The following is a 14,460-nucleotide window of genomic DNA, read 5'->3' on the forward strand; positions in this document are numbered from 1 at the left end:
ATCATGGGATGCAAAAAAAAGAGGTCTGGATCCAGGTTTAGTCACCCTGACATGGATCCCCTTGAAACCAAGGTGAATAATACCCAACTTAAGTCCCATTAATTTTGAAACGTTATGAAATCTGGATTCAGTCCAACCTCTGTGACAATTTGTATATAAATCTCAAGAGGAGACCATTCGTAACAAGCACCGGTGAGAAACGTTTTCATAGAATCATAGAATAGCAGAGCTGGAAGGGGCCTACAAGGCCATCGAGTCCAACCCCCTGCTCAATGCAGGAATCCACCCTAAAGCATCCCTGACAGAGGGTTGTCCAGCTGCCTCTTGAAGGCCTCTAGTGTGGGAGAGCCCACCACCTCCCTAGGTCACTGGTTCCTTTGTCATACTGCTCTAACAGTCAGGAAGTTTTTCCTGATGTCCAGCCGGAATCTGGCTTCCTTTAACTTGAGCCTGTTATTGCGTGTCCTGCACTCTGGGAGGATTGAGAAGAGATCCTGGCCCTCCTCTGTACCGCAACCTTTCAAGTCCTTCAAGAGTGCTTCCATGTCTCTGCCAGCCTTCTCTTCTCAGGGCTAAACAGGCCCAGCTCTTTCGTGACCCCTCACAGGGCAGAGCGGAGTTCTTTATTAATTAGCAATGCTTTTTTAAAAACAGTTCTTCATTCATTCGCAAAGCGAGGCTGCTTCCCTCAACCAGGCGGTCTTCCAGAGCCATTGGACGGCAACCCGCACATTGGCCATGCTGGCTAGAGATGATGGGAGTTGCTGTCCAACCCCCCTGGAGGATGCCAGGTTGGGGCTGATGGGAGCTGCAGTTCAACACCAGGTCGGGTGGGGGGAGGCAGACTGCCTTAACACCTGGGATATTTGGGGGAGGGGAATGGATCGATCGTCCCAACCCCACCCCCGCCACCCACTGCTGTCCCCTTCACCAAGGCAGGCGGTAGTGGAGGAGGGCGGAAGGCCCCCTTGGCTAAGGTGACCCTACGGAAAGGAGGACCGGGTTCCTGTATCTTTAACAGTTGTATTGAAAAGGGAATTTCTGCAGGTGTCATTTCTATATATATGGGGAACCTGGTGAAATTCCCTCTTCATCACACCAGTTAAAGCTGCAGGAGCCCTGCCCTCTTTTAAATCTGGTCACGCTAGCATAGCTCCTGCAGCTTTGACGGTGGTGATGAAGAGGGCATTTCACCAGGTTCCCCATATATACAAATGACACCGGCCGAAATTCCCTTTTCTATGCCACTGTTGAAGATACAGGAGCCCAGTCCTCCTTTCCATAGGGTCACCCTACCCTTGGCCATTGTCCCCTTCGCGAGCGCAGCCGACCCGCTTTCCCAGCAGCAGGACTACATTTCCCAGGGTGCTCTGCTTCCAGCCCGTGCGGGGGGGGGGGGTGACTCCCAACCCGTGCGCGGCTGCTCCGGCGCAATTGCTGCCTCCCGCACCGCCTGCTTTGGTCCGGGCGAGCGTTGGGTCCACTCCTCCGGGCGAGCCAGTGGCGTCGCCTGCCTTCCTGGCCGGGCGGCCGCCTTTGTCCTGCGGGCGGGCTGCTGCCCTCGCCGGGCCCCGCGAAGAGATGGCTTCGGGGGCGCCCGCCCAGGTAAGGGGCGCCGAGAGGATGGGCCGGGGGCGGGGAGACCCTGCTGGAGCTCAGGCCTCGCCTGCAGCAGGAGGGGACCCGGGTGGGCGCGTGGTTTCCATCCCTTCCGAATCACAGCTGCACGTGAGGCCCCCAAACCTCTCTTTCAACGGGCGAGGGAAGAGCGCCCGAGCGGTGTGCTGCCGTGAGGGCGCCTCTGGGCATGTGCAGAGAACAGAAGAAGTGCCCTGATGCTGGATCAGACCCAGGGTCCGTCTAGTCCAGCACTCCGCTCACCCAGTGGCCAGGCAGCCGTCGACCAGGGACCCACAAAGCAGGACACGGTGCCACTGCATCCTCCCACCCATGTTCCCCAGCCACTGGTGCCCACTGGCTTACTGCCTCGGATACTTGGGTGTCCCAGTTCGCCCCAGCGCTTTCCTGGCTGGCCTTCGACAGCCGGTGTCCTGCCCCTCCCCCCCCCCCGCCCCCGACAGCAGCCCCTCCTTAATCTTGGCCCTCGGAGCTTTATCCGGCAAAACCAGCCCCTTCCCCAATTTGAGCAACAAAGTCAGCCTTTAAAACGGCCCGTCCCCTCTTTGCTCCGGGGTACTTAACCCGGAGGAGCTACCACGCACCCCCTACCTTGATCCTGGGCGTGCAGCGGGCGGCCCAGGCTGCAGAAGCACCCTTCTCCCCCCCCACCCCCCGCGATCCTGGGTGGGAGACGGTGTCCAGGGGTAACCAATCTGCATTCAGTGATCTGGAGGAAGAACTGGGTGGGTGAGGGTTGGAGTTTCCGAGGCAGCTTGCGTTTTAAGTCAGGGGCAGCCACACTGGCCGGGGTTCCCACTGGGGAGGTGCTTAAGGCCTAGAAGGCAATGGAAGCTAGCCAGGGTCCCAGAGGGAGGAATGGGGCGGGTGAGAGAGATGGAGAGAGGGCCGCGTCTCGAGTGGGCGAGTGTCAAGCATTGGTGTTACGGGAGCTGGCTTTGTGCACCCTGCGCCTCCGTCCTTTGGGACGCTCTGCTTAGGCGGGGTGAGAAAGGCCGGGACGCGCCTCAGGAAGCGATCTACCCTTCCTGATAGCACTCTTCAAATACTTGATAGCACCATGATAGCGCTCTTCAAATACTTAAAAGGTTGTCACTCAGAGGAGGGCCAGGATCTCTCCTCGATTAACCCAGAGTGCAGGACATGGAATCATAGAATCATAGAATAGCAGAGTTGGAAGGGGCCTACAAGGCCATCGAGTCCAACCCCCTGCTCAATACAGGAAACCACCCTGCATTGAGCAGCGGGTGGATTCCAATAACGGGCTCAAGTGACAGGAAGCCAGATTCCGGCTGGACATCAGGAAAAACTTCCTGAATGTTAGAGCAGTATGACAATGGAACCAGTTACCTAGGGAGGTGGTGGACTCTCCCACACTAGAGGCCTTCAAGTGGCAGCTGGACAACCCTCTGTCAGGGATGCTTTAGGGTGGATTCCTGCATTGAGCAGGGGGTTGGACTCGATGGCCTTGTAGGCCCCTTCCAACTCTACTGTTCTATGATTCTATGATCCTGGAATCTGTAGAGAGCCATCAGTAGGGTTTACAGCTTGCTGTTTCCAGCACCCTGACGCCCAGGAGACGAGCCGTGCATCACCCAGCACCTGCCCTGTGGTTCTAAGCTCCACACCCACACCCACACCTGAACTTTGGCAACTGTTCGAGCCCCAGGTGGCAGCCTTGGGAGCGGTGGTGCAATAGAGGGACGGGACGCACCAGCAGCCTTTCCCAACTTGGGGCCCTCCAGGTGTGTTTGACTGCAACTCCCATAATCCCCTGCCAGCGTGGGCAGCGGGACTGGCAGTTCATGACAACTCGAGGGGTCCAGGTTGGGAAAGGCTGGCGTAGATATGGAAACTGAAGCAGAGCAACAATGTTATAAATCATTGACAGTGTTATAAATGAAAAAGAGCCTGTTCAGACGACACTCTAAGCCGTGGTTAGGCCGCTAACCCTTTTGCAGCAAATGATGAGTGAGCGTGTTTAAACCGTGGTTATGTAGCCCCCACAATGAGGAATGGCTCACACGACACGCTAAGTCATGGTTTCACATCATAACACGCTAAGCCATAACATTTAGCTCAAAATGCATAACCATCGTGGCTTCGCGTGCCTGTCTGAGCAGGGTCCATGTTGCAGCGGGATGTGTTAGAAAGGTTCTGATGAACAATCTCTTAGAACAGCCTTCCTCAACCTGGGGCGCTCCAGGTGTGTTGGACTACAACTCCCAGAATGTCCCAGCCAACTGGCTGGGGCATTCTGGGAGTTGTAGTCCAACACATCTGGAGCGCCCCAGGTTGAGGAAGGCTGTCTTAGAAACAACGACTTTTTAGTTCTGATTGCCATTGTCATTGGGGAGCGGTACATAAATACTGTAAATAAATAATCTTCGTCATTCTGCATGGGGCATTTAAAATGAGAGAGGTGCACTGAATCATACTTGAACCCTGTGGTGTCTTTATTGTAGAAACCCAACCCTTTTGATCTTTAGCATCCTGAGCCTGTCACACCTGAAGGATTGTTTCACTGGCCCAAAGGGCACTTGGGCCTTTCCAGGTGGTCCGTTTGTAGCAGCCTTTTCCCACCGTTAGCTGTTTTGGACTGCAAGTCCCAGGATTCCTGAGCATCGGGCATGCTGGCTGGGGCTGATGGTAGTGGAAGTCTAAAACATCTGGACGGCATCAGACTTTGGGGGAATCTGGTTTATAGGAACACAGATGTGTGGCTGCTACTGATATGGTCCCTTCCTGAATGGACAGAGCTTGGCAGTAGAGCCTTGCATTGCACACAGAAAGTTCCAGGTTGCCGGTTAGAAGGACCACTCTTCAATACTTGAAAGGTTGTCACCCAGAGGAGGGCCAGGATCTCTTCTCGATCCTCCCAGAGTGCAGGACACGGAATAACGGGCTCAAGTTAAAGGAAGCCAGATTCCAGCTGGACATCAGGAAAACTTCCTGACTGTTAGAGCAGTACGACAATGGAATCAGTTACCTAGGGAGGTGGTGGGCTCTCCCACACTAGAGGCAGCTGGACAAGCATCTGTCGGGGATGCTTTAGGGTGGATTCCTGCATTGAGCAGGGGGTTGGACTCGATGGCCCTTCCAGCTCTGCTATTCTATGATTCTATGACCAGGTGGCAGGAAATGCCCTTCTGTGCCTGGAGAATTGCAACAACTCAGAATAGACAAATAGTTTTGGTTCACACATAATGACAGCCCAAGGTTTAAATGAATCATAGAATCATAGAATAGCAGAGTTGGAAGGGGCCTACAAGGCCATCGAGTCCAACCCCCTGCTCAATGCAGGAATGACCCATAGTTTGTTGCAAATGACCCATAGTTTGTTGTGCGTGAGTGAGAGAGAGCGGATACACTGCCTCCCATGTGCATGCCACTTCCGCTTTTAACAAACAGCCTACAGTTGGCAGAGTCGTACGCTGCTGAGTGTGACATGCGAACTGAGATCACTGGGTTGTTTTGGGGTTAAACAATCCAGTGATTAGTCCATGGTTTGTTGTTGGTTTAACTGCTGGGTTATTTAGCCGCTAAGCAACCCAGCACTTCATGTTCACAGTGGTTGGCCTCTGTGTGAACAGAGTCCTGGACTAGATGGACCCTCGGTCTGATCCAGCATCAGGGCTCTTCTGATGTTCTTATGTCAGGCTCAACGGTCAACAAGTAGGCCGAACATAGGTTGATGATTAAAAGTGGAAGAGGCTGGCGCTTCTCCTTCCTCTCCCTCATCCCTGACAGCCCAGGGGTTGTTTCCCCATCTTTGCAGGAGTTCTAGATGTAGGCACTCAGCTACAGAAGCTATTCCCATCTGGACTCTCCAAGTAGGCTGGTGCTACCGCGTCCCACCCTTCCGCCAAAGGCCTGAGGGTAGCCTGTGTGGTGCTATCCATGGTTGCATAACCTCAGGCCCTTTTCTGGGATAAGGCTGTCAGGAAATATGCCCTGCCCTAGCCCACACCCAGATCTCTGGCTAGATTTTTCGGTAAGCCAGAAAACAGGCTTACAAAACAGGGCAGCACAGTTACTAACAGGGACTGGCCGATAAGACCACATCACGCCAGTCCTTTTCCAGCTTCATTGGCTGCCAGTCCAGGTCCGGGCCCAATTCAAAGTGCTGGTATTAACATTTAAAGCCTTAAACGGCTTGGGGCCAGGCTATCTGAAGGAACGCCTCCTCCCGCATGTACCTGCCCGGACCCGAAGGTCATCCTCAGGGGTCCTTCTCCGCGAGCCCCTGCCAAAGGAAGTGAGGCAGGTGGCTACCAGGAGCAGGGCCTTCTCTGCTGTGGCCCCCCGGCTGTGGAAAGAGCTCCCTAAGGAGGTTCGCTTCCCACCTACATTATATGCTTTTAGACGCCAGGTGAAGACCTTTTTATTCTCCCAGCATTTTAACAGTCTATCAATAAATTTTAACTTGGTGTTTGAAATTTGTAATTTTACATTGCTGCTGTTTTTACCTGGTTGAGCTTTTATATTGTATTTTATATTATGGTTTTATACTGTTGTTTTATACTTTGAATGTTTTTAATTTTGGGGAACCGCCCAGAGAGCTCCGGCTATTGGGCGGTACAGAAACGTAATAAATAAATAAATAAATTCTGCAACCGTTGCTGCCAACAATGTGCAAAGTGAAGCACCCGGGGCAGGCAGTGTGAGAGCCGTGCTGCGCACCAAGTAGCAGAATTCTAAGCTGGACCCCTTCAGACCGCAGCTGGGGGAGACCTCCCACCACCACCACCATTAAACTCATGAGCCTCCTTGAGTGTAGGAAACAAGCGTGCTGGGTAGAGGCAAACACTCTTTCTCTTGCTTTTGTGGTTTGTAACATATGTGGAGTGTCTTTCACCGGGAGGAGGGCAAAGCATTAAACAACACAGCTCCTTCCCCCAACTGCCGTGGTACAGCCTATAATTCTGCCCTCGCATTCCACAGAACGTGGTGCCTTTGATAGATCAGGATTGCCCGTAAGGAGAGAGATGGCGCTCGCGAGGATGGTGTGCGTGGAATGAGGGTGGCATCCGGGTGGGATGCGAGGCAATTCAAATGCTTCAATTGCATTTCCAGTCTTCCCTTTTCGCTAATGTTGTTGGCACCTACGGAGAGGATGGGTGGTATGTGGGTTTTTCAGCTTGGGTAGAGCAGCTTAAGCAAACGTCTTTTTAAGTAACACCTTTGACAGATGACAAAGGCAGCCTCGTCAACAGCAGTAGGATGCCCTTGTTATCTCCAGCCTCAAAAATCTGGGGCAAACATAGATTAAAATTAAGTAGTGCAACCTCCTGACTGTCCTCTAAGCCATAGCAAGCAAATTAATTGGAGCGGTGCACTAGGTAAGCTATCTGGGCGTTCCAACATTTCATCAATCATGGAATCATAGAATAGCAGAATTGGAAGGGGCCTACAAGGCCATCGAGTCCAACCCCCTGCTCAGTGCAGGAATCCACCCTAAAGCATCCCTGACAGGTGGTTGTCCAGCTGCTTCTTGAAGGCCTCTAGTGTGGGAGAGCCCACCACCTCCCTAGGTCATTGGTTCCATTGTCATACTGCTCTAACAGTCAGGAAGTTTTTCCTGATGTCCAGCTGGAATCTGGCTTCCTTTAACTTGAGCCTGTTATTCCGTGTCCTGCACTCTGGGAGGATCGAGAAGAGATCCTGGCCCTCCTCTGTGAGACAACCTTTTAAGTATTTGAAGAGTGCTCTCATGTCTCCCCTCCATCTTATCTTCTCCAGGCTAAATAGGCCCAGTTCTTCCAGCCTCTCCTCATAGGGCTTTGTTTCCAGACCCCTGATCATCCTGGTTGTCCTCCTCTGAACATTAAATACCTAGGAGTAACTATACCCCAAAATCTAAAGAAACTTCAACCATTAAACTTACAAATAAAAAAAGGATATTAAAAATGGCCCCAGGTATATTTGACAATTATGGGGGTAGGATTAGAGCCATAGAAAGGGCAGCAATGCCAAAATCTAAGGGCTCTATTTGAGTTCATGCTGATGGCCAGCCCAAAGAGTCAGAGCTAAAAATGGGGAAAAAGCTGAACTTCTAACATTGGAATCATGGTGCATGGAGTTATGGCAAATAGCCATGGCAGAGAACTTGACATACCGACTAAAATTAGCTAAAGGCAAAGTCAAAACATCTGATTTTTATAAAACATGGCAGAATTTTATTCGATATACTGATCAGGGATATTCACAGCAGTATTTGTCAAAGCCTTTCCTCAGATTATGGAAAAGTGACTAAATATAAGCTTGACATACAGAAAAATGATAAAGAAAACATCTAAGCAGTCCATGGATTCCACTTGGTCTGTGAAGCAAAGTGAAAAAATATGAATGGAGGTTAAATGTAAATTGAAATTCGATGTACTTCTTTTTTATATTTATTTACTTCCTTTCTTTTTATGCTTTTTTTTCTTGTGGGTTGATTTTGTTTTGGAAAACTACTAAATATATATATATATTCTTGACTCAAATCCATTTACTCTGACCACAGCTTTTGATTTTCCATACACTGACTGTATTGCTTTCATGAAATATTGTCCTACATTTTTTTTTATGAATCCAAATATAAAACCCCATTCCAAATGTATTATTTATTTATTTACACTATATACCGCTCCCCATTCAAAATTTCGGAGCGGTGTACAAGATAAAATAAAATAAAAACGGAATAAAACACTTTCAAATAGATTTTAAAAGAAGCAAAATGTACAGTGAACTGATCATTAAGGTCGTTAAGGAAAGGCTTCCTGGAATAATGACGTTTTCAGGAGGCGCCGAAAGGAATACAAAGTTGCCGCCTGCCTGACCTCCAGAGGCAGGGAGTTCCATAGGAGCGGGGCCACCACACTGAAGGCTCTCCCCCTGGTGGACTCCAATCGGAGGATGGGTCTATGTGGAACCACCAGGAACTACGGATGATGAAATGCTTTCTGTGCGACAAGAGAGAAAATTGCTAATGGCTTTTCTTTCTTTTTCCTTCCATCTGTGGCTATAAGTACTCTCTGTATTGCGTCAGCTCTTTGTCTGCGAGGTATAAATCCCATTTGATCCGGGCAGACATACTCTTTCATTATAGTGCTCAGTCAAGATGCAAGGCCTGCCCTGAACAATTTTGCATCTTGGTTTCATAAAGCTGTTGGCCGGTTTTCAAATCACTGTAATCTTTGCATCTTCTCAAGACCGTAATTATTGCTACTGTTTCATTATCTGGCTGAATAACATTCCAATGTAGGGCAATAATGAATCTTGAAATTGTTTGTAATATTCTTCCCCGTACCCATCTGTACCCTGGGGACTTCCCTTTCTTTTTAAATTTCTTTGCCATATTTTCTGTTTCTTTAGTTTCAGTAGGCTTATTTCATGTTTGTCTGTGTTCATTCTTGAAGCTCACAACCCCATAATGATTAAGGGGAGGGGTGGAGGAGGTGGGGGGGAGGAAGCTATATGAAAATTCAGCATTATGTTGTCTACTGGAGAAAATTCCGGAATTTAATTAGAGATGGTTTTGTGTGCCTGAATTAGGGGAGGAGAGATTGCAAGGGAGGAATGTCATTTCCTTGATGAGGAATATTCAGTCTTTACCACCTCAAAGGAAAGCAATTAGAAAACGCGCTCTAAGATGGTATCTAATGCCTTTACTTTAGAAGAAGGGCCGTATATCCAATCAGTGTCAGAAATGTCGGCTGCTTGTGTGGATTTTCTGTGCTCGTGCTTGAGATGTGGAAACAGAACCCAGGGTCTAGTTCCTGGGTCTGGATCTATATTGCGAGGTCTGTTGCTGCTGCTGCTGGGTGTCCTTTTAGGGTTGGGCAGTTGTCCATCAGCAAGTACAGGCCCTACCACCCAAAATATGTCCAGGGCAACCAGGATGATCAGGGGCCTGGAAACAAAGCCCTATGAAGAGAGACTGAAAGAACTGGGCATGTTTAGCCTGGAGAAGAGCAGATGGAGGGGAGACATGAGAGCACTCTTCAAATACTTAAAAGGTCGTCACCCACAGGAGGGCCAGGATCTCTTCTTGATCCTCCCAGAGTGCAGGACACAGAATAACGGGCTCAAGCTAAAGGAAGCCAGATTCCAGCTGGACATCAGGAAAAACTTCCTGACTGTTAGAGCAGTACGACAATGGAACCAGTGACCTAGGGAGGCGGTGGGCTCTCCCACACTAGAGGCCTTCAAGAGGCAGCTGGACAACCAACTGTCAGGGATGCTTTAGGGTGGATTTCTGCCTTGAGCAGGGGGTTGGACTCGATGGCCTTGTAGGCCCCTTCCAACTCTGCTATTCTATGATTCTATGGTGTCAACAAAAATCAAAACCATGATTAAGGGTTATTGAGGCAAATTCAGAAGGAAGGAGGTGATAGGTGGGTGGGTGGGGCTGCCTGCTCACGTTCCCTTAACCATGGTTAAGGGATTGGGGAGTGCTTGGACGTGTTCGCCCATAATGCTGCACATATTGTTTTAGCCACGAATTGCCTTGCCAATGAGCAAAACAAACCCCAGACTGTTTCCCCTATTCGTGGTTTGTTCCTTTGCTGCCCGTTTTGCCAGCTTTCAGAGCGGTTCCATTTTCAGGCTGCTCTTGCCAGGCGCCTCTGTTTCAGGGTAGGCAGCTCCCACAAATATGCCAGGGAGAAGCCACGGTTCTGGATTCAGACATCGTGGCAAGCCATGGCTTTTTGCAAGGAAGAGTTCAGACACCATGACAAGCCAGATATCAACAAACCATTCCACGGCTTAGTGTTATGTGCGAACCAGGCCATTATGTCCACCAATGCAAATTCTGGCCAGTGTATTTGTTCTGATACCTTGGTTGTGGTGGAATGGGAATTGTTTGTGAGCCTCAATTAATTGTATACTTTCCCACGGGGTCTTAAAAAGTGACCGGCATGGTAGATTTTTGCCTTCAATATTTATCATAACACTTGCACCAGTTTCTATGGAACTGTGGTGTCATTGGGCTCGGCAGTAACAGGTGTGACTTTTCAACACTAGTGCTATTTTCTACTGCGGAGGTCAGAGTGTTGGATATGTTTAAGAAGACCTCCAGCAACATTCAGAATCCAAGGTGCATTTTTAACTTATTGCCCTCTTGATATCGCCCGGTGGAAGTCTGGGCCAGGAGATTCATAGAATCTTAGAATAGCAGAGTTGGAAGGGGCCTACAAGGCCATCGAGTCCAACCCCCTGCTCAAGGCAGGAATCCACCCTAAAGCATCCTTGACAGATGCTTGTCCAGCTGCCTCTTGAATGCCTCGAGGGTGGGAGAGCCCACAACCTCCCTAGGTAACTGGTTCCATTGTCGTACTGCTCTAACAGTCAGGAAGTTTTTCCTGATGTCCAGTCGGAATCTGGCTTCCTTTAACTTGAGCCCGTTATTCCGTGTCCTGCACTCTGGGAGGATCAAGAAGAGATCCTGACCCTCCTCTGTGTGACAACCTTTCAAGTATTTGAAGAGTGCTATCATGTCTCCCCTCCATCTTCTCTTCTCCAGGTTAAACATGCCCAGTTCTTTCAGGCTCTCTTCATTGGGCTTTGTTTCCAGACCCCTGATCATCCTCGTTGCCCTCCTCTGAACATGCTCCAGCTTGTCTGCGTCCTTCTTGAATTGTGGAGCCCAGAACTGGATGCAATATTCTAGATGAGGCCTAACCAGGGCTGAATAGAGAGGAACCAGTACCTCACGCAATTTGGAAGCTATACTTCTATTAATGCAGCCCAAAATAGCATTTGCCTTTCTTGCAGCCATATCGCACTGTTGGCTCATATTCAGCTTGTGACCTAAAACAATTCCAAGATCCTTCTCGTTTGTAGTATTGCTGAGCCAAGTATCCCCCATCTTGTAACTGTGCCTATTTATTTGTCTATGACCCCATCCATGGTTTTCCAACAGTCAAGCTTGTCCCAGGGCGGAGCGGGGGGGCTTTCCCTGATTTTCTCCCATATTTCTCTCCCACACACCACCACTCCACATATTTCTGATTGCAGGTCACAGTCCCCTCTTAGTCCTGTGTGTATTCTTTGCTCCTACTGCTGTACAACCGTAGAAATGAGCGTCCTGAGAATCTACACTTTCCCTCTTTTTAAGAAGCAAGTTTCTAGGTCCCATGAGTTTTAAGATACCCTTGGAAGTGTATGGGCAGTGCCCAGTGGAAATTCTGTTCTAAAGGGGCAGGGAGGCGCTGTTGGTTGGGGACGATGAGAATTGTAGTCCAATATATCTGGAGGCTGCCAGGTTGGGGAAGACTGCTCTAGCTAGTAGAAGTAGGCTTAAATTGTGCAAGAATTATGGGCTCAAGATACAGGAAGCCAGATTCTGGCTGGACATCAGGAAAAACTTCCTGACTGTTAGAGCAGTATGACAGTGGAACCAGTTACCTAGGGAGGTGGTGGGCTCTCCCACACTAGAGGCCTTCAAGAGGCAGCTGGACAACCACCTGTCAGGGGTGCTTTAGGGTAGATTCCTGCATTGAGCAGGGGGTTGGACTCGATGGCCTTGCGGGCCCCTTCCAACTCTGCTATTCGATGATTCTATGACTCTAAGAAAGTGACTCCTTTGATGCACCCCTGACCATACGCTGCAGTCTGATTTCATGAATAGGTGGACCTGTTTTCATTCCAGACATTTTCCATCCTTCCCTGTGTCGGTCCCCACCACAGGCCCTGCTGACTCACGCTTCATAAAACTCTCGCTTCAGGCCCTGTGAGATCCACCATCTGCTTCAGAGGGTCAAGTACAGAAATACATTCGGGGTCACTTTCTTCTTCTTCTTCTTCCCACAGGTGATGTTTGAGGACGTGGCCGTCTATTTTTCAGCGGCTGAGTGGATGGAGCTGGCGGAGTGGCAGAAAGACCTGTATCGGGCCGTGATGGTGGAGAACTATGAGGTGGTCGCTTCGCTGGGTGAGCCCCTCTTTTTGTCCATAGCTCGGAGGCTTGTGCTGTTTGTGGGAGGGGGGGGAAGACCACAACCAAGAGCTATCACAGTTGTCGAGGTTGTGGGAGGGACAATCTCTTCAGAGACGTCCTCGTTTGTGGAGGTGAATCTCAAGTCCTTCCAGTCTAAAAATGGCAGGCCAGAAACCAGGCATTTCCCTGTAGACCAGCCTCCCTGAACCTGGTACCCTGCAGATGTGTTGGACTGCAACTCCCAGGGCTTCTGTGGTCCAACATTTCTGGAGAACCCCAGATTTGTTTGTTTATTTATTTATTTGTTGCATTTCTATACTGCCCAATAGCCGGAGCTCTCTGGGCGGTTCACAGAAATTAAAAACACTCCAAGTATAAAACAACAGTATAAAACCATAATATAAAATACAATATAAAAGCTCAACCAGATAAAAACAGCAGCAATGCAAAAACACAAATTTAAAACACCAAGTTAAAATTTATTGATAGACTGTTAAAATGCTCAGTGAATAAAAAGGTCTCCACCTGACGTCTAAAAGCATATAACGTAGGTGCCAAGTGAACCTCCTTAGGAAGCTCATTGCACAGCTGGGGTGCCACAGCAGAGAAGGCCCTGCTCCTCCTGGTAGCCACCTGCCTCACTTCCTTTGGCAGGGGCTCGCGGAGAAGGACCCCTGAGGATGACCTTAGGGTCCGCGCAGGTACATATGGGAGGAGGCGTTCCTTCAGATAGGGGATGGCTGCCCTGGACGTTCCACTGTTTCTTTGTGGGGCACCAGAGGTGATGGGAAGCCCAAAGCCCAGAAGTAGAGACGGTGGGTCAGGGCGCTAGAGGCATCCTCGGCGTGAGTGTGTGGGTGACAGAGAAGTGATTTGCAGAAAAAGGGGGACAGTCGAAAGGTGGGGCGCTGAAGGGACCAGTGTGTGCTTTTCTTAAAACCTCTCTGCTGCTTCTCTCTCTTAAAGCAGCAACTCCTGAGCGATATAGAAACTTGAAAAAGGTTAAGCTTAGAACAGCCGTTGTCTCTGTCGAAAGCCGGAAAGCAACAGCTGCACCAAAGCCGTTTCAGCGCCAGGGTTTGATCGGGAACTCCGAACCGCCGGAGTCTGAAGGGACCGTCCAGCTTGTTCTCATGGAAGCCTAGTTTGCCCTCCAACTCACCTGGAGGCTGCCCCATTGGGCAAGCCGGGTATCAAGGACTGCTTTTATTTATTTATTTGTTTGTTTATTTACTATTCTCCCTGCACATTTAGTGGTTACGGAGGTACAGCAGGGCCTGCAAAAGAGGTGGGGGTGGGGCTCAGGCTGCCCACCCGTGCTGGACATGGTCACAAAGCTGATGAAAGACGATCAGGTTGTGGTGGAGAGGGGGGATAAGGGAGCTTCTGACGGGGCATCAGAGGGCCAAAAGAAGTTCAAATAAATCCCCCCTATGGGGACCACACTCCAGGGCCATTGGATGCTGGTTCTGAGAATCAGAAGTCGTCGAGAATCAGAAGTGGCTCAGCAATACTACAAACGAAGGATCTTGGAATTGTTGTAGACACAAGCTGATTATGAGCCAACAATGCGATAGGGCTGCAAGAAAGGCAAATGCTCTTTTGGGCTGCAATAACAGAAGTAGAGCTTCCAAATCACGTGAGGTCCTGGTTCCTGTCTATTCGGCCCTGGTTAGGCCTCATCTAGAGTATTGCGTCCAGTTCTGGGCTCCACAATTCAAGAAGGACGCAGACAAGCTGGAGCGTGTTCAGAGGAGGGCAACCAGGATGATCAGGGGTCTGGAAACAAAGCCCTATGAGGAGAGACTGAGAGAACTGGGTATGTTTAGCCTGGAGAAGAGAAGATTGAGGGGAGACATGAGAGCACTCTTCAAAGACTTAAAAGGTTGTCACAC

The 14,460-nt window shown here is 49.8% G+C and overlaps 1 protein-coding gene across 1 annotated transcript in view; it reads left to right on the forward strand.

Moving 5' to 3' along the window:
• The first annotated feature begins 1,577 nt into the window (after window positions 1-1,577).
• Window positions 1,578-14,460, forward strand: part of LOC134395999 (gastrula zinc finger protein XlCGF57.1-like) — an 18,515-nt gene continuing 5,632 nt past the window's right edge. The window contains exons 1-2 of the mRNA XM_063122314.1: window positions 1,578-1,605; window positions 12,439-12,559. Of these exons, the coding sequence (XP_062978384.1) occupies window positions 1,582-1,605; window positions 12,439-12,559 (145 nt within the window). The 5' untranslated portion in view covers window positions 1,578-1,581. The remainder of the gene's footprint in view (window positions 1,606-12,438; window positions 12,560-14,460) is intronic.

This window comes from Elgaria multicarinata, chromosome 1, assembly GCF_023053635.1.
Source record: "Elgaria multicarinata webbii isolate HBS135686 ecotype San Diego chromosome 1, rElgMul1.1.pri, whole genome shotgun sequence".
In the NCBI taxonomy this organism is placed as follows: domain Eukaryota; kingdom Metazoa; phylum Chordata; class Lepidosauria; order Squamata; family Anguidae; genus Elgaria; species Elgaria multicarinata.